The 19,565-nt window shown below is 40.6% G+C and overlaps 2 protein-coding genes and 1 long non-coding RNA gene across 3 annotated transcripts in view; 1 reads left to right on the forward strand and 2 right to left on the reverse strand.

The window, feature by feature from the left end:
* LOC103676488 (calmodulin-1-like) overlaps positions 1–411 on the reverse strand; it is a 49,064-nt gene extending 48,653 nt beyond the window's left edge. Inside the window, exon 1 of the mRNA XM_040637385.1 lies at positions 179–411. Within this exon, the coding sequence (XP_040493319.1) occupies positions 179–207 (29 nt within the window). The 5' untranslated portion in view covers positions 208–411. The remainder of the gene's footprint in view (positions 1–178) is intronic.
* A 134-nt stretch (positions 412–545) lies between these two features.
* On the forward strand, positions 546–18,198 carry HSP90B1 (heat shock protein 90 beta family member 1). Its single transcript, XM_008705688.2, has 18 exons — positions 546–729; positions 1,714–1,816; positions 2,657–2,798; positions 3,325–3,441; positions 4,506–4,837; positions 9,060–9,171; positions 9,387–9,506; positions 10,265–10,381; positions 12,424–12,561; positions 12,646–12,723; positions 12,848–12,913; positions 13,395–13,664; positions 13,888–14,133; positions 14,913–15,049; positions 16,652–16,730; positions 16,822–16,977; positions 17,243–17,365; positions 17,906–18,198. The coding sequence occupies exons 1-18, from the start codon at positions 681–683 to the stop codon at positions 17,933–17,935; spliced, it is 2,415 nt and encodes an 804-aa protein (XP_008703910.1). The 5' UTR covers positions 546–680; the 3' UTR covers positions 17,936–18,198.
* LOC103676490 lies at positions 15,944–16,910 on the reverse strand. The gene is made up of 2 exons (XR_572147.2): positions 16,784–16,910; positions 15,944–16,354 (listed from the first exon to the last, which is right to left on the reverse strand). It is a non-coding gene; the product is annotated as an uncharacterized LOC103676490 (long non-coding RNA).
* Positions 18,199–19,565: the final 1,367 nt, after the last annotated feature.

The raw sequence follows: 19,565 nt of genomic DNA on the forward strand, positions 1-19,565 counted from the left end.
GTAGTTTCTCACCACCTCCATCTAAAAAGTACTCCGGGGATTTTCAACATCTCACGTGTTTCTCTTCTCGGGGATGCACTACCAAAGAGAAAGCTGACTGCGAAAAGGCGCGCGGGAATCATTCCCAACGTGACCCCAAGCGTAGACGGGGAAAGCGAAGAACCGTTGCCATGACTACCGTTTCTCCTGGTCACGGAATAAACGCATTCAAGGATCCGGAAGTGGTTCTTCTGCGACCTCTCCAAAACGAGGGATGTGTTCTGTGCTGACGTTCATTGGGCCGTTTCCCCGAGAGGCCAAAGCTACCCAGGCAAAGGGGCGGTTCCGTGTGAGAGGGGCCCGCGGAGCCATTTGATTGGAGAAGAGAGGCTACGGCTGACCAATCGGAGGGAGCCACGCTTCGGGCATCGGGCACCGCACCTGGACAGCTCCGATTGGTACACTGCGGTCCCCCCCACGAGTCCCCATTGGGTAGAGGGGGTGCGTGGTGCGGCACCATTGGTGGGTTCGTGTTTCCCGTCCCCCGCCCTCGAGAGGCTGGGGTGAAAAGCGGCCCGACCTGTTTGGGGGGTAGTGGGCGGACCGCGCGGCTTGAGGTGTGAGCGTCTGAGCCCCGTGGTGGGGGGTGGAGGCGGCTCCTGCGATCAAAAGGGACTTGAGACTCTCACCGGCCGCGCGCCATGAGGGCCCTGTGGGTGCTGGGCCTCTGCTGCGTCCTGCTGACCTTCGGTGAGTGATCCCAGAAAACCGGGCGCCCCCGGACGCCCCCACTCCTCAAGCGCGGCCTCTTCTCGAAGGTTCTGGGGGCGTTGAGCCTGGGAGGGGGATTACGGGGCCTCCGTTGAGCCGAGGGGAATCCATCCCCTTTCCTCGAAAGAGGCTCAGGGGAGTTCGCACACTATACTTTCTGTGGAAAAGAAAAACGAGAACCGAGAACATTTAAATCCCTTGCAGATCTCCTAGTATTCGCGCTTAGAGGTCTCGACCAACTTGGGGTGGGGCGCCTCTCGGGCTCCGGGTCCCCCGGGAGCCTGCGGGTGCCCATTCCGGAGGACTTTCGCCAGACGCAGGATCCTTTGGCCCTCTGAGCTTGGGGACCCCCGCATCCAGTCTGCGAGTCAGAACGCGGGTTTCCTTTCTTAGGTGCTGGACTGCGGAGTGTGGGGCCCTGAGTCAGAAGAAAGGCAGCGTCAGCGTGTTAGCTTCACTTTTGCTCGAGCTTCTTAACATCTCAAAATCTCTTTACTTCTCTTCCCTCGCTCAGTTGGGCCCGATTTCAGTTCCTCTCGCCAGTGGTTGCACAAATTCTATTTGTATTCCGACCTGCGATATTGAAGGTCTTAAGTTTCGGCATGGTCAGTTGGGAGGCCTTGCCTCGGCCTGCACGCAACACGTGTGACTGTAGAAGGGACCTGGTATCAATCTGCTAAACTTTATTTATAAAGCATCCGAGGGCCGCTCTTCGATCGAACGTGGTGGCAGCCTCCGCGTTTCAGAATCTACTGGAGGACTCAGTATCTGAACTTAAATAAGAAATCTACCAAGTTGGGTTTACACTGGGTCTTTAAACTAATGGATCCATTCTTCCAATCCCACCTCCCATATTTACCACCTGAATTTTGCAACCCCTACTCTTGCCCCGTTTGATTGTATCTTCTAAGAAGTACTGGAAGCAACGATGGTTTAAGAGTTTTCTGGTGTCAAATCTTTCAGGGTCAGTCCGAGCTGATGATGAAGTTGATGTGGATGGTACAGTGGAAGAGGATCTGGGGAAAAGTAGAGAAGGCTCAAGGACAGATGATGAAGTAGTACAGAGGTTTGTGTTCTTTGACTCTACACAGCTTAGCCCTTACGAACAGTAGAATATAGTGGCGTGTTATCTTTTCTTCAAAGGTCCAGATGACATGTAACACCCCAAATTTAAATATCCAAGAAATGGTCAAAGAAAGTGTTAGGGCTATCATGTTCATCCCTAAGTATCTCCAAACTTGCCCCTAGGAATGACTGGTCAGAATGGGTTGAATTTCTTTTGAAAACTATTTGGATAACTAGATGGCAGAATATAAGCTCTGTGACTTTCCTAAGACCGGTTGGTTTTATATTCAGTAAGTGTGTAAACTTAGCAAATTTTGTTTTAAGTAATCTCTGCCCCCAGTGTGGGGCTTGAACTCCTGACCCCTCACACCGAGTCACATGTTCTACTGATTGACCAACCAAGTGCCCCTAAACTTCGTAATTTAAAAAAAGATTTCCCTCAGTTGAGCAATGTTTTCAAATTTGGCCCCTTGGGACTTAAATTGACAATTTTGTAGACCACTAGAGGCCAAAGCTTCCCAGGCAAAGAGGCAGTACCACGTTCGAGGGAACATATAAATAAGTATGACCTTGCTTTTTATTTTTAGTAGAGGAAAGTCAGGTTTATTTCTCTGACAGTTTTAAGAACTGAGTGTTAGAACTCAGTGCTAATGTGGTAAAGTTTTACTGTGGCAAAATAATAGAAATAGTGGATTAGTAATATTTTATAATAGGTTTCCATTTTACCCTTTTAACCCTTAAGACAGTCTCGTGAGACCACTGTGCTTTCACCACATATCCTGTGTTTTTGGAGGGAACTAAGTAAGCAATGCAGTAGTTGATCAACTTTTTTTTTTCTTAGAGAGGAAGAGGCTATTCAGTTGGATGGATTAAATGCATCCCAAATAAGAGAACTTAGAGAGAAATCAGAAAAATTTGCCTTCCAAGCTGAAGTTAATAGAATGATGAAACTTATCATTAATTCATTGTATAAAAATAAAGAGGTAAGCAACATGTGGTTTGGGCAATACTATTTTCTCTCTGTGCAATAGCATACTTGTTTACCTTCATAATAAATTTATGTAGGAATTTCACGTAAGTAGTTATTAGCACAGTTTATATACCCAGTATGTATAAAAATTGCTTCTAGATACCTGTGGGGGTGGTGGATAGACATTTTCCTTTTGTCCTTTCCGTTCCAAATATGTTTATAGTCTGCCAAATAGTGTTGAGGACAGTCACAGAAACTAAGCCCTTTGTGTTACAGACATAAAGATCACTAGTATGAGACTGGAGTGTTACTACTCTTACCAGTTCAGGTATCCCTTGCAGTTGCTAAAGTCCTATGTGTAAAGAGCTGTACCTTCCTTTACCAAGAGAGTAAAGTCACTCCCGTACCATAAGTTTTATTTTTTAAACAAGTGCTTTTTCAGAGTACAGAAGAGAACTAAAACGAGTTTGACATTAAATTTGCTGTTTTATATATCTTGAGGCTAATTAAAGTGTATGTTAAATCTGGCTTCCATTTAGATTTTCTTGAGAGAACTGATTTCAAATGCTTCTGATGCTTTAGATAAGATAAGGTTAATATCACTGACTGATGAAAATGCTCTTGCTGGAAATGAGGAACTAACTGTCAAAATTAAGGTAAGCTTAAAAGAGCTTTCTTTTTCTTCTAAAACAAAAAGAATCCTTAAGAGATAGGGAATCTCTATCAGTCAAGATAGGCCAGGTTATGCTGCAGTAACAAATAACCCCTAAGCCTAGGGTCTTAAATTGGGGTTTAGCAAAATACAGCCTGTGGGCCGAATCCAACCTACTTTTTTTTATAAATAAAGTTTTATTGAAACACAGCCATGCCTGTTCATGTGTTAGCTATGACTGCCTTTGTCCTACATGGTGGGTTTGAGTAGTTGTGACAGAGACCATATGGCCCACACACCTAAAATATTTACTCTCTGGCCCTGTTTCAGAAAAAGTTTGCTAACCCCAGGATTAAATTATCAACCACAGGCCACTGTGGCCTTTGCTTCGCATCATCCTCACTCCAGGACACAGGCTGATTGAGTAGCCACCATGTGGAGTGTAGTTTGTTGCCATGGTACAGAGAGCTTGGAGGGTCTCCCATCCTTTAAAGCCTCTGGCCTGAAAGCTACATTCCTGACTCCCACTTGCAGCTTATTGGCCAGAACCAGTCACATGGCCTTAATAACCAAAAATGAAGGAAGCGTATTCCTGCTATGTTTCCGGAAGACAGAGAGCTGAGAATATTTATTGGAGAACATTGATCACCACAGATTCCAAATATAGAAGTCATTCAAGTTGTGAACCTTTTTATTTTCTATGAAAGGAATAGGCACAACCTAAAATTTTATTTTTCTTAAATTTTTTTCTTCAAAAATAATTTGTTTTGTTTAGGTCTATCCCTGCGCTTTGATGTTTGGACCAGTCTGTCTTCTTTATATTGATACTTTCTCAAATACACTGAACTTAAGATTTTTCTCTATAAAGAAAGGTGCTTGCCTGTAAGGTGCACATTTTCTGAAAAGGCCATGAGATACTAAATGGTGGAAAATGAACCCAGTTTAGTTTTCTGTATTGGAATTGAGGTGGCCCAGAGCTGGTAGTTTCTGAATATATAGCTCAGGATTTACTTGTCATACTGTGAGTATTAAGCAAATAAAACTATCCTGTTCTTGTCTTGCTTTCAGTGTGACAAGGAGAAGAATCTGTTACATGTCACAGACACTGGTGTAGGAATGACCCGGGAAGAGTTGGTTAAAAACCTTGGTACCATAGCCAAATCTGGAACAAGCGAGTTTTTAAACAAAATGACCGAGGCGCAAGAAGATGGCCAGTCAACTTCTGAATTGATTGGTCAGTTTGGTGTCGGCTTCTATTCTGCCTTCCTTGTAGCAGATAAGGTTATTGTCACGTCAAAACACAACAACGATACCCAGCACATCTGGGAATCTGACTCCAATGAATTTTCTGTAATTGCTGACCCAAGAGGAAACACTCTAGGACGGGGAACAACAATTACGTGAGTATTACTGATTCCTGATAAGAAGTATCCGTCCTAGCGAGGATCTTGACTCTGAGCAAACCACTTATTCTGGGCTTTCATTCCTTGCCTATAAAATTGACCTGTTCTCATCACTTGAGGAAATATTTTGAGGACCTCCTAAGGGCCAGACACACAGAGTTATAATGGCCGCTATACATAGAGGGCAAAAAGTCAGAAGGGTTGGCTCTTCTAGGGGAGAAAGCAAATTGGAGGCCTCACGAAGTGGGTGGATGCAAGATTTCCAGGGAAGCAAGAGCTGGGAAAGAAGTGTCAGATCTGTGGAGGATTGTGGCTCCAAAGGCATGGAGGCACAGCACGTTCACAGGATTCAAGAAATTCGTCTTGGTTGGTGGCAAATCACGATAGAATTTTTTATTAGCTTTTTTAAGGTTTTCTGAAGATGAATATGGAGGGTGGCAGGACTGGATGAGAGGAGACTCTCAGGGTGGCCATTGCAAATACTCAAGTAAGGTAGTAGCTGGTGCTGGCTGGGGACAAGTTGGAGAGAACAGGACAAATAAAGAACTTGAAGAAAGTTAATAAAAGTTCTTCAGAAGAAGATGTCTCCTCTGAGGATGGTTGGAAATTGTTGAATTCAAACTGGAATTTGGTTTAAGCCGGTGAATGTTACTTGTATAGACGAGGCACATCGCCTGCCCAAGGGCTCGTGGTGGTCATAGCGCTGTGAAGTAGACGACAGCTTTTTGCCTTTTTGTTCCCCCAACAAATAGAACAAGATACTAACATTTGCTTAATACTTAGGGAATGATAAGTAAATCCTGAGCTGTATGAAGCTACCAGCTTCAGGCCACAACAAAGAAATCCCATTTCAGAGGTCGTTTGGCTTGCTCCTTGCCATGTGAAAATGTGCCTACAGCCTCAACTCTATTTCTTCGTTCAGTTTTAAGTTTTCTGAACATAAGAATTTTTAAGTATTCAGAATATAAGAAAGCATAGATTTATCATTTTGACCAGTGTTCTTCACCCCAGAAGGTGAATAGTTCTGTCTTCATTTTCATAAATGTTCCTTTAACAAAGACTAATTAGATGAGTGCATTTTAGTACTTTTACTAACATTTCCCAATTTATCTTTCTCTGCCTTCGTTATTGACAGTCCTATCTCCTGCTCTCAATAGGAAGCATCACTAATAGTTACCCCAGTGCCCTCTCTGTTAGGTGTTAAAGGAACATAGGTAAGTCTCCTCTCTTAACTATAGTGAGATAGAAAACAACGTCCCAAGAGGGCTGATGTCTCAGGGTGCTGAGAGACAGGTGAGCTTGTCTAGATGGGTGCTGCGTGGAAGCAAACATGTATTTGCTCGACTGTTCCATTCCTGCAGCCTAACACTTGACTGACAGATGTTATTGGAGTGAATGAATAAGGTAATCAGGACAGCTTTGTGCAGGTAGCATGAACAGCTGATAAGTGAGTGTGAAACCTCACAAGTGCTCTCCCTGAGCAAAATTGCCATTTTTCTTTAAGTCCTTCTACCCCAGCATTTATTCAGCAGATAATCGTTTAAGTGCCTATCACCTGCTAGGGTTAGGACTCCAGTGGAGAGTAAGACCAATGCGGTCGCTGCTTCCATGTGGCTTATTCTGGTAAAGAAGAAAAACATGAAATAATTTCAGAGTGGCAACTGCCTGAAAGGAAGCTAGAGGACGCTTCCCTTATCAGAAGGACTTTCTGAAATCGTGGTAAGTTAGGTTCAGCTCTTCTAGGCACAGTGTGTTGGAATAGCCAAAGGAAAGAGGAAAGAGAAGGCAAGAAAGTGATGAGGTCAAGGTCCCACCTTATATATATGATTTCATCTAATATTTGACCAATAAAACAAGCTATCAAACAATTTAGTTCCTACCTTCTCCTCCTGTTCCCACCCCTAAATTAGGCCCTACTATACTCTTATGAGAGATCTTGTGAGAATTCGATGGGATCATGAAATTAGCATCCAGTAAATGCTAACTAGTACAATGGCTTCTGTCCTTCCTACCGTGAGAGAGGTATTCTGCATTTTTCCCTAAAGCTGGTCGCTACTTCTGATCTGCTGCCTGCCTCCTCCTACCTCCTCAGAGGCTAAGCATAAATTAATTCCAACCCCATCTTTTAAAGTCAGTCTTTCCCACACACTCCCTCTTTCCCATCAAAATGTAAACATGTTCAAGTCTCAGTGGGGAAGGAGGAGAGACAGGTGGTGCTGCACCACCCCCCCCCACAGTCAGGCATTTATGACTTTATCCACCACCTTTCCATTGAAATAAGTCACCAGTAATTCTTGTTGCTAAATCCAGTGGATCCTGGGTTTTTTAATTGACATTGCTCCCAGCAATAGATTTCCTTTTTTCCTTAGTTTTCCTCTTGTGTTTCCTACATAATTTGCTATCTACGTGACACCATCCGCTTCATACCTAGTTTCCATGACCCTGCATATCTTTTTGTTTCCTTTGCCTGTTGTTTAAATTTTGACAGTATCTCTCTTTCAAAGGTAACTTTCAGCCTTTTCTCATTATTTTTGTGTTCCTTGTGCAGTCTTCCTACCGTGATGGATTCAGCTTCCAGTTCTTGCTCAGAGTTCTCAAATCTCTATTCTTAGTCTGGATCAGGAGTCAGCTGCCTTTTTCCTAAGTGGCCAGCTAGTAAATATTTCAAGCGTTTGGACAGTGGGATCTGTCATATGTCACAACTCTGATGTTCTCGCTTGAAAGTGACCATAGACAATACACGATGAGGTTGTGTCCCAATAAAACTTCTTACAGGTGCCAGCCATGGTTTGCCAGTCCTTGGCCTAGATCTCCCTACTGGGCTCTGCACTCATATATCCAGTGGCTTTTAAATACCTCTTAAGATGTAACCAGCTTGAACTTGGATCCACAACTGAACTTTCCTCCAACCCCACATCACCAAGATACGTGCTCTGAAACCAGAGACTTGTCCACTTCATTAGGCTGTGTCGTCATGTACTGTCTACCTCTTGGTAATGCTACTAGACTGTAAGCTTTTCGAGCGGGAAGGGACCCACGATACAGCATTGGCTCCACTTATTTATTGGGAGCACAAACCTCAAGACATGGGCTCCCCACTGTGTTTGAGGGTATGTTATGATGTGTTGTTTTTCATGAGTAGAGGCGGGGTTTGCAGAAGGACAATAAGGAAGAAGAAGAAACAATGCTGCAATTTTCAATATTAGAATTAGCTAAGCCACTGTTGTCCAGTAGAACTCTGGAAATATTCTTCCTCTGCACTGTCCAGGGGGGCAGCTACTAGCCACATTTGTCTATTGAATACCTAGAATATGGCAGTGCAACTAACAAACTAACTTTAAATTTTATTTACATAAGTAAAATGTGGGGCGCCTGGGTGGCTCAGTCAGTTGAGCATCTGCTTTTGGCTCAGGTCATGATCTCCAGGTCCTGGGATCAGCCCTGCATCGGGCTTCCCACTGCTTCTCTCTCTCTCTCTCCCCGCCCACCACTGCTCCTTCTCTCTCTCTCTCTCAAATAAATAAATAAAATGTGACTGGCAGCTACTGTTTTGGACAGTGGAGATATGAACAATAAGATTAATTTTATAGCTTTTTTAAGGAACATATTTTTATTAAGCGTTTGGTCTCTGTAGAAGAGACTTCTTTTTTTTTTAGGTTTTATTTTTAAGTAATCTCTACACCCAACATGGGACTCGAACTCACAACCCCGAGATCAAGAGTCACACACACCTCCAGCTGAGCCAGCCAGGTGCCCCTGGGTTTGCCATCTATGATCATCATTTGATTTCTGGAGTAACTTTCAGAGTGCATGTCATTCCATTTTTCTCCAGAATGTTTCAGTGCCTTCTTACCTTGAGCTAACTCAACATTTCAGTTCTTCAAATAAAAAAACTAAACACACACACACACACACAAAACTAAACAAAAAACCCAACATAATTCAGAAGGTTAGAACATTTGCACTGTTTACTTGGAACTAAGGATATTTTCCACTCGAGGGACGCAAGGAAGATTCTTCCCTCTACCGTACTCATGTTTGGTATATTTAGCTCACAACCTGTCACTGGTGGTAAGAGTTTTTAACATGAAAAATGGGCCATCCTGGATTATGCCGAACTGCTGGGCGTTAGCTTTGTCTGGAAGGTATTTAGGTGAATTTATAATAAAATCTTTTAAAGCAAGCATGTCTTTCTATAAATGTCTTATTTTCCTTTCAGACTTGTTTTGAAAGAAGAAGCATCTGATTACCTTGAATTGGACACAATTAAAAATCTCGTCAAGAAATATTCACAGTTTATAAACTTCCCTATTTATGTGTGGAGCAGCAAGGTAAATCTATGTTGATAAACTTTGTATATGTTATGTGGGCACATATTTAAATATTCAACACTTAAAAAAACAGGTTCAGTGGTTCTTTCAGTGTAGGATACTCAGGGTTTTCTTATTGAAGGACCTATTTTTTGAGCTGTAATTGCATTTCATATTCTCTAAATGAAATCAGAATTACTAAATAAAAGAATTTAATTGTAATTCTACTTCAACAGACTGAAACTGTTGAGGAGCCCATGGAGGAAGAAGAAGCAGCAAAAGAAGAAAAAGAAGATTCTGATGATGAAGCTGCAGTGGAAGAAGAAGAAGAGGAAAAGAAACCAAAAACCAAGAAAGTAAGTCTGGTTCATCTCCACACTAAAATATTGTTTAGGGCATGTTCAAGAAAACACAGAACCCCCAGTGTGCACAGGCTGGTCAGAGTTAAGTTTCCATTCTTCGAGGTCTTTTTTTCTCCAGATCTTAAGGCCATAGGCCTAACTAAGTTTATTTGCTAGTACGTATGTTTTCTGCCTGTGAGAAGTTTTAAGTAGCAAACACAGGTCATTTTTGTGCAGTTCTCTGAGTTCTATATATTGCCCAGGACTGGTGGCTTATCATGTCCTAAATTTTAAGATCTTAAAAATCTTTCTACATCTTTTGTCATCTAGATGTGAACCATAATATTAGCTCTCTGGCCTGTTCAGGTAGCAGAGTAGATGGAAGTAATGGTGGTAGGTTTGAGGAATATTCATTGTAAGACATTAGATTGCTGTAGGTCATGAAGTAGGAATAATTAATGTTCTGTCCTTCTAACCTCAAAACAAATATTTTCAAGAAGTAACATTTTAGCTAGTTAATAATGGAAAAAAACCTTTAATTGGCATTCTGTCAGTTATAATGGTAACCGGTTGCCTTCTTTTTGCATTACAGATCAGCCTTAAATGTTGAGAGAAATACTTTTAGATTTTTGATCCCATTGGCAGGAGCCTTAGTAGATTAGAAGTGTCTTGGTGGTTCCCCACATTAATTTGAACTGTCTTAAAGTTATGGTTCCCACTAGTGTTACTGTTGGTGAATGCTGTGGCTGACTAATCATATACCGTAACTTCAGGTTGAAAAAACTGTCTGGGATTGGGAACTAATGAATGACATCAAACCAATATGGCAGAGACCATCAAAAGAAGTAGAAGATGATGAATACAAAGCTTTCTACAAATCATTTTCAAAGGTAAATATTATTTTAGAATAATGTGATGAACATTACTAAATCAAGAATGTTTTTAGATTGTTTTGTTAACTATTTCAACACAATTGGTTTCCTTTTTAATTTTATGTTATATATTACGTATGCATTTTAAGAACTTACTCTGAGAAGTAGCCTATAGGCTTCACCAGATTGTCAAGGGGTCTGTGTTACAAAAAAGATTAACAACTATCTACATAGGTAGGTGGATGATTTCCATAAAACATAATATCTTGTATTGAATGGCTTTTAAGATTATTGGCTTTTTTTCCATTCAAGAATGAATGCCTTTAATTTTTAAAATTTTTTTATTTGATAGCTGACATACAATGTTACATTAGTTTCAGATGTACAGCACTGATTCAGTGTCTCTGTACTCTCCTGTGCTCCCCACAAGTGTAGCTACCATCTGTCACCAGACAACGCTCTTACGGTATCACTGACGATTCCCTGTGCTGTACCGTTTATTCCTATGACTTACTGATTCCATAACTGGAAGCCTGTATCTCCTACTCCCCTTCACCTGTTTTGTCCATCCCCTACCCTCCTCTCTGGCAACCTTCTGTATTTATAGGTCTGATACAGCTTTAGGTTTGTTGACTCATTTGGCTTTTAACATAACCTTTAAGGAGCCTGTGTACAACCTCAAACATTTATTGTGAGGTCATATGCTTAGGAATAATTATTAAATCTTTGTTTCCTTACCTATTTCCTTTTACTGATCCCTTTTAACTGTAGAATCCAAAACTAGCATTGATTAAGGTTGTTTCAAGTAAATATTTCCCCATACAGCATTTTGTACAAAATAAAATATTTAGCATGGCTAGATAAAACTTGATTTTCTATGGTCATGTTTGTTCTTTAATCTTTATTCCATCTTCTGGTTTGTTTCTTAACCTTTTGTTAACATCAACCATGCCTTAAGTTTTACCTCTTAAAACTGTCCCCTTGGTTCCGCCTCCACTTTTATTCCCATGAACAGCCTTAGTGTATACAAATGTAATATACTTTCCTCTAGGGCAGCTGTATTAGAAATGTAACGGGAGCTACAGATGTGATGCTAAGTTTTTTAGAAGGCACATTCTTAAAAGTTGAAACAGGGTGCCTGGGTGACTCAGTCAGTTAGTTAAGCATCTGTCTTCAGCTCAGGTCACGATCTCAAGATCAAGCCCCATGTTGGGCTCCCTGCTCAGCAGGGAGTCTGCTTCTCCCTCTCCCTCTGCCCCCCACTTGTGCTCGCTCACGCGTGCGTTCCCTATCTCTCTCAAATAAGTAAAATCCTTAAAAGTTGAAACAGGTATAGTTAATTTTAATGTTTTATGTTTTACGTAAATTTTATATTTCATTTAACCCAACATACCCAAAATATTTTTATTTCAACATGTTGTCGTTATTTTAAAAATTAATGACACATTTTGGTGTTTTTTTTGCTGTTTGTTTTCTTGTACTGTATCTTCAAAGTCTGGTTGTCTGTGTTTACGCTTACCCATACATCTCAATTTGGATTAGCCACATTGCAAGTGCTTAGGACCCACTTGTGGGTACAGTAATGGATAATGCAGATCTAGGCAATTTGTTTTTATGATTTATTTACATACCTCATTATAGCCACTGCTATCGTCCATATCCCAATGAAAGAAATCTGTTCCTGAGAACTGTTTGTGGTTGAACAGTATACTCATGAAGCATTGTATGTTGTCATTTAGACAAGATGATTTTTCTGCCCTGTTCTCTGACACGTGTAGAACCTAGACAATCCATTCTTCCCCGAGTTTAGGAGATCCAGTGATGTTACTGACGATCATCAGGGATCATCAGCAAAATCCCATGTCTAGCCAGTTAGAATAGCAGTCTTAACCATTTCTTCTTTCCTCTATTCCCTCCTCCCCACCTCTGCCTTTTGTTGGTAAGGGAACTTTTTTGTTAAATAAATGCTTAACTGAATGTGTACCACATAATAAATCACTTAGCCTTTGCACGGCCTTTTTCCGGTGCCTTTCGAACGACTAAACGCAATCTTTCCACAGGAAAGTGATGACCCCATGGCTTATATCCACTTTACTGCTGAAGGGGAAGTTACCTTCAAGTCAATTTTATTCGTACCTACATCTGCTCCACGTGGTCTGTTTGACGAATATGGATCTAAGAAGAGTGATTACATTAAGGTGAGTTTTTAAATTGTAAAAACTGAGTTTAGAATTGGAAAGTTTAATTTCCAGAAAGTGACTTTTTTTTTTGTCTCTGCTTAGCTCTACGTGCGCCGAGTATTCATCACAGATGACTTCCATGATATGATGCCCAAGTACCTTAACTTTGTCAAGGGTGTTGTAAGTATCTAAAGATAATGAGGAGGGGTCATTAAAAACGAGGGATGGAAATGGTTTTTTGGTTTGTTGGTTTGGTTTTTTTCCAGTTTCTGTTGCTCACTAACTTTTCTTTTGCCGTCTGAAGGTGGACTCAGATGACCTCCCCTTGAACGTTTCCCGGGAAACTCTTCAGCAGCATAAACTGCTTAAGGTGAGTGTCTCTGGGAAGAGACTGGCTGCTTTGCACTTTCGGCTTCAGAGGACAGGCTCCACTAGTGGGGTCACCAGATACTGACCCTAGTCCTTGGCTCTTTAGCTGAAGAACTTAATTTTACTCTGGAATTATTATCAAATCCTCAGAATCTGATTGTTTTTCCTGTGATATCTTATGAAAGTTTCAAACTGATAGAAAAGTTGAAAGAATTCTATAATAAACAACTATATAAACCCACTCTCTGGTCCAAAGGTAGACTATAAACGTTAAAGTGATCTTGTGACTATTTCCACTGACAACTTAGTTTCTGCAAAGTCTGACATAGGATTGCTCACCGTTCCCTGTCTCTTGATAAATGGCAATGACAATGCCCTGTTTTTGTATCTTTCACCAATACTTCTCTGCTGTCTTAAATATGGTAGGTTCTCAAAAGTTTGAGATGACATTCTCTAATAAGTTAATTCTTTAATTTTATTAGGTGATTAGAAAGAAGCTTGTTCGTAAAACTCTGGACATGATCAAGAAGATTGCTGATGAGAAGTACAATGATACTTTTTGGAAAGAATTTGGTACCAACATCAAGCTTGGTGTGATTGAAGACCACTCAAATCGAACACGTCTTGCTAAACTTCTTAGATTCCAGTCTTCTCATCATGCAAGTGACATTACCAGTCTAGACCAATATGTGGAAAGAATGAAGGAGAAACAAGACAAAATCTACTTCATGGCTGGGTCCAGCAGAAAAGAGGTGAGATGAACTCCCAACTGTCAGGCATCCTGGTATATAGCCAGTTCTTGGGGGAAAAAATTGTAATGGTGAACTGGAGTCATTATGAGGCCTGGTCCATCACTGACAGAAAAGTCCTATTCTCTGCACCTTTTATTTCTCCACCTGTAAAATGTAGCTGCTAGAGTGAGCACGTATACCAAGGCTAGACTTGGAAACTTTATCACTTCCCTTCATTTCATAGGCTGAATCTTCTCCATTTGTGGAGCGACTTCTGAAAAAGGGCTATGAAGTGATTTATCTCACAGAACCTGTGGACGAATACTGCATTCAAGCTCTTCCTGAGTTTGATGGCAAAAGGTTCCAGAATGTTGCCAAAGAAGGTGTGAAATTTGATGAAAGTGAGAAAACGAAGGAGAATCGTGAAGCAATTGAGAAAGAATTTGAGCCTCTGCTCAATTGGATGAAAGATAAAGCTCTCAAGGACAAGGTATTCTTCTGGAAATTAGAACTTGTGAAATTTTAGCATGTGCATCTTTTAAAAAAAAAAAAAAACTTATGTCAACAAATTAAACTTTACATCTGGTTACATTGTAACCATTAAAAGTTATACAGAACAGTGTTTAATATTGTTGTTAAATTTTGGTGAGGATGAGCTTAAAGTTTCTAAACTAGAGGGGCACCTGGCTGGCTCAGTTGGTGCAGTGTATGACTCTTGATCCTCTTGGTCATGAGTTAGAGCCCCTTGTTGGGCGTGGAGCCTGCTCTTTTTTTTTTTTTTTTTTTTGAGAGGGAGAGGGAGCGCACAAGCAGGGGGAGGAGCAGAGGGAGCTCGATCTCACCACCAAGATCGTGACCTGAGCCAAAGTCAAGAATTGGACACTTAACACTGAGCCACCCAGGCACCCCTACTTTAAAAGAAAAAATTGTATAAACTACAAAGAATTAAAAGGATAATAGTGGTTATTCTGTATGTGGGTAATGTTCTTTGTTTCTTTGTAACTGAAACTTTTCTGTAGTTTAATAGTAGTTTAATACTGCTTTTGTAATAACTCAAATTTTTACTGGTGAAATTTGTCTTCTGTGCTTAAAAGGAGTTTATTTTTGACCGAAAAATTCAGATTATTAAATGACAAGAGTCTTCTAAGAATCTGAATAAGAGGTATTTTTATGACCTGCCTCTGTTTATGATCTTACGTGATGAATCCTTAGTTACTGAATGACCTTAACGGTTGGTATTTAAGTGTATCTCCCTTTTGGTTTCTTAAGATTGAAAAGGCTGTGGTGTCTCAGCGTCTGACAGAGTCCCCGTGTGCTCTCGTGGCCAGCCAGTATGGATGGTCTGGCAACATGGAGCGGATCATGAAAGCTCAAGCCTACCAAACAGGCAAAGACATCTCTACCAAGTAAGCATCCTTGGGAAGGGCCCTGGCAAGGTGTTGGTTCTTGTCCAAAGCCTTCCTTTAGCAGATGATGGCAGCTTCTGTGGAAAGAACTGATGTGGGTTTAGTGTCCAGCACTACTGCCGTGTATTAGATGACACAAGCTTACAGAGGGATTGCTCGGACATTAGACTGATAAAGGAGAGGTGTTGGGCTCATGATTTATTTTACAGTATTTTTATACACAAATGGAAATTTTCTTAATCTGTGACATACGTTGTTTTTATTTTTGCACTCAGTTATATGCTTGGCCTGGTATCTGGGCTTCTTAGACATTTTTAGATACTAATAGTTCAGAAGATGTTAACGACAATGATGTTTGTCAAATGAGTTCAGTCCTTTTTAACTGTCATCCCCCCCTTTCGCAAATAGTATGCCCCACAAAATAAAGGGGTAAAGGACCCATGAGGTAACAAGTTTATGAACTAAAGGGCTAAGTACTGGAGGTACACTGGGTCTTCAGTATCCTTTACTTCCAGGGAATATATAGGTCAAATTTATGCTTTAATGTCAGAGCAACGGTCTTGAAAATGACTTCTTCCCTGCTTTCATTCTCCCTTCTCCTGCCTGGAATGTCTTTTTTATTTGCTCCCTGATCATCGTACATTTCCCCAAGGCCTAGTTTAGGATTCTTCTCACAAGTGTAGTCTCAGTTGTCACAATTCCAAAACTCTGTATTTTTTTATATAAAGTGTATTTCATATTTAGCGAGACTCCCAACATAAAATGTTTCCACTGTAAAATGTTAAAATGGCATCTTGCTTACATGTCTTGCCCCCCTCAAGATTTAATAGATGATAAAATTGAGGTGGAAAACAGGTTTCTGCTTATATCCCAGTAGTAGCCATTATATAAATGTCCATTTGTTTCAGTCATTTATTAACAGGAAGTTACCTTCCATTCAACGAACACGCATGTACTGTGTCTATACTTGGTGGTCTAAGTAGACATCACTACTGTCGTTCTGACATTCAGACCAGTCAGGATAACAGATGAAGTCGTAATCTTCTAAACTCTGCATCTATAACAGGTATACCAATAGGGATAGATGTAGTTCCTCTCTCTCCTCAGCTATAGGAAGGAGAACAGTTACAACTGATAGCAGAAAACCAGACATTACGAAAGGTAGATTTAGAATGCACCGAGAACTGAGCTCCGATAAAAGAAACATTTTGTCCTGGAATCCTATTGGTGAAGGCATCATGGAGAAGGTAGTAATTGACCACGCAGAGGCTGCCTAGATGTTTCAGAACTCTGTGGGAGACTGAGCTGCAGTTAAGAAAGTGAGAATAAATTCAGAGGGGATGAAGACGACCGTAAATCAGTTCATCCACTAACAAAGCTCTAGGCGCTTGAGATGCGTTTGTAAGTAGTTCCCTTCATTGCGCTCTTCCATCGCACCTTGCCCCTCCCTATTTAAAAGGCAAAGCACGGTGTAGCGATATAAATGTTTTGGTTTTTTTTTTCCCCAAGCGTTCTCTGTAATTTGAAAAATGTGTAGGATGTGGGAAATGCATGGACCCTGAAATTTGATGTTTCTTCATGTTCATTTTTACCCCTTACCAGTTATTATGCCAGCCAGAAAAAAACATTTGAAATTAATCCCAGACATCCCCTAATCAAAGACATGCTTCGACGGGTTAAGGTGAGTAATATTGCAGCCCTACTCCTTTGGCTTTCAGTTGGAATACTTCGTACCTTTTAATATTAATCAGATGTCCCCTCTTCCATCCCAGGAAGATGAAGATGACAAAACTGTTTCAGATCTTGCTGTGGTCTTGTTTGAAACGGCAACACTGCGGTCAGGATATCTGTTACCAGACACTAAAGCATATGGAGATCGAATAGAAAGAATGCTTCGCCTCAGTTTAAACATTGACCCTGATGCAAAGGTTTGAAATAATTTACAGAATGTTTGAATTCCCCAGTGTCACACACTGCTAGAATTAATAAGAAATTCCCCTTTTATATCCTTTATTATTTTTTTAATCTGTCTCCCTTTGTTAGCTTGACTGTTAACTCTAATTAGCAGATGTACTCTGCAGTTCTGGATAAAACAGGAGTGAAGTTAATTACAATGTTATACATTTAAATGAACAAAGTGAAAATAGACCCAAGGTATTGGATCCATTAATGAGCTCATGAATATTGTCTTAGGTGGAAGAAGAACCCGAAGAAGAACCTGAAGAAACAACAGAGGACACCACAGAAGACACAGAGCAAGACGAAGAAGACGAAATGGATGCAGGAACAGACGAAGAAGAACAAGAAACAGTAAAGGTATAGCAAGTCGAGAACGGGGCTTGCATTTTAATTCTTGGAAAATTAGGCAAACTTTTATTTTTAGTTCTGGCATTTGTGGACTGCATAGCTTCCAGAAGTCAGACTTCAGGAAATCCGCCAAAAAAATAGGCATGTAATATCAAATTCAAAGGCTGGAGCAAGTCCTTTTTTTCTCTAAATGAAGTGTGCACTTTCATCTTCCCATTCCTTTTGTTCCTCTGTGCTAGCCATCCATTCTCGAGATCTTGTTAAATAGATGGTTTCTTAAGCCCATAAGGGGTGCCGCCTGCCTCTGCCTTACCATATAGCAGCAGTAGGCCAGTTTTAAATTCTTGATTATTTCTGTTCAGGGGCCATTGGTCTTACTGTTGAGTTCTAAATTATTTTGCCAATTAATAGGTGAGGTTCTAGCCTACCTCTGAAATAGTGGAACTGTGCTGGGCCTGTTTCAGTTGTTTTTTCCACACATGAATCTTCTGTGAGTTAAGATTTTTTTCTACTGGTTTTTAATATCTTCTGATTTTTCTCTTTTCACAGAAATCTACAGCTGAAAAAGATGAATTATAAATTATACTCTCACCATTTGGATCCTGTGTGGAGAGGGAATGTGAAATTTAAGTCATTTCTTTTGGGAGAGACTTGTTTTGGATGCTCCCCCCAGCCCCTTCTCCCCTGCACTGTAAAATGTTGGGATTTCGGGTCACAGAAAGAAGTGGGTTTTTTAGTTGAATTTTTTTTAACATTCCTCATGAATGTAAATTTGTACTATTTAACTGACTATTCTTGGTGTAAAATCTTGTCGTGTATAAAAATAAAAAAGATCCCAAATACTCAGCGTCTTGCTTGTCTTCATAATGATTGTACATACTTGGCTGATTTTTTTAATCCTGTGTTTTGGATTTTTTTCCCCCTTACAAAAGTAATTTGTACATATCACAGAAGTGTTTTTTAGATCTATTATTTTTAAAAAGTCACCTATATAGAGAAAAGACAATGTTCCTTACTAAAGAATTCCAAATAATATATGCATATACTCCCTCTTCCAGGAGGTGGGGCTTAATTCTTTCCTTTTTGAAAGTGAGCTAGATTTAGTGGCTGTCCTCTAGAGTATGAAAAGGGGGAAATAGTAACTTTGTAGCAGAGAAACCTGGCAGACACTACCTTAACCTAGTGGTCAAGGTTAATATCCCCAGTGATGTCCTGTATCCCTGATAGGATATGGTAACAAGAGTACTGCCATCTCTACCAAACAAGGCAAAGACAAGACCAAGACAAACCCCGTAGCACAGGAACAGTACTCTTCAAAAGCTTCAAGGTCAAAACCAAGGATAGAAAGAGATTGAAGGAGATATGGCAACTAGGCACCTAATTGCCTGGGTTAAACTGATAAAATTTAGTCTGGAGTATAGTTCATGGTTCTTTGGCTTTGACCTGCGGACCAGCATTTGTGGAAACAGAGGGGACATGGGGGCTCTACTATCTTTGCAGTTTTCCTGTAAATCTAGAGTTACTCCAAAATAAGGCTGTCTTTCAAAACACCCATAATCCCACAACAGGTTAACTGCAGATACTGATGATCCTCAGCAAGCAATCACTTCTTTTGAAATGTATTATTTATGGAAGAAACAGGTTCTCTAAATTCACAAATGGTGGTCTATTTCTTAAATGGCTAGGGAGAGAAAACCTGAGTTGTATATTCAGAGATCACATGTGTAAGAGAAAACTTTACGGAAACCAATTTTATGTACTATAAATTGTTACTAGGGACTAGATTTTCCCGATAATTTAGGACCCTTTCCTGGGCTTCTTTTATTTCTGTTTGTTGTTATGTGTCCTACTTCTCCCCCAAGCTATTTTTCTAGGCTTAGTTTGCAATAATCACTTTGAAAGCTAATTTACTTGAATGTATGTCTTTTTAAAAACCTGTTTCTTTTCCTTTGTAAGAAATAAAATGGGAGGGGCGCCTGGGTGGCTTAGTCATTAAGCGTCTGCCTTCGGCTTGGGGCGTGATCCGGGCGTTCTGGGATCGAGCCCCACATCAGGCTCCTCCACTAAGAGCCTGCTTCTTCCTCTCCCACTCCCCGTTTGTGTTCCCTCTCTCGCTGGCTGTTTCTCTGTCAAATAAATAAAATCTTTAAAAAAAGAAAGAAAACGGGAGCTCAGTCATAGGGAAACATGCTGTGTTAAGACATAGCTT

This window comes from Ursus maritimus, unplaced genomic scaffold (assembly GCF_017311325.1).
Source record: "Ursus maritimus isolate PB19 unplaced genomic scaffold, ASM1731132v1 scaffold_21, whole genome shotgun sequence".
Taxonomy (NCBI): domain Eukaryota; kingdom Metazoa; phylum Chordata; class Mammalia; order Carnivora; family Ursidae; genus Ursus; species Ursus maritimus.

Excerpts from the sequence above, each read along its gene's own strand:
- HSP90B1 (XM_008705688.2), top strand. The coding sequence starts at position 681 with ATGAGGGCCCTGTGGGTGCTGGGCCTCTGCTGCGTCCTGCTGACCTTC. Across the intron at positions 16,731-16,821 it reads ACATGCTTCGACGGGTTAAG|GAAGATGAAGATGACAAAAC; the intron begins GTGAGTAATATT and ends CTTCCATCCCAG. Across the intron at positions 16,978-17,242 it reads ACATTGACCCTGATGCAAAG|GTGGAAGAAGAACCCGAAGA; the intron begins GTTTGAAATAAT and ends ATATTGTCTTAG.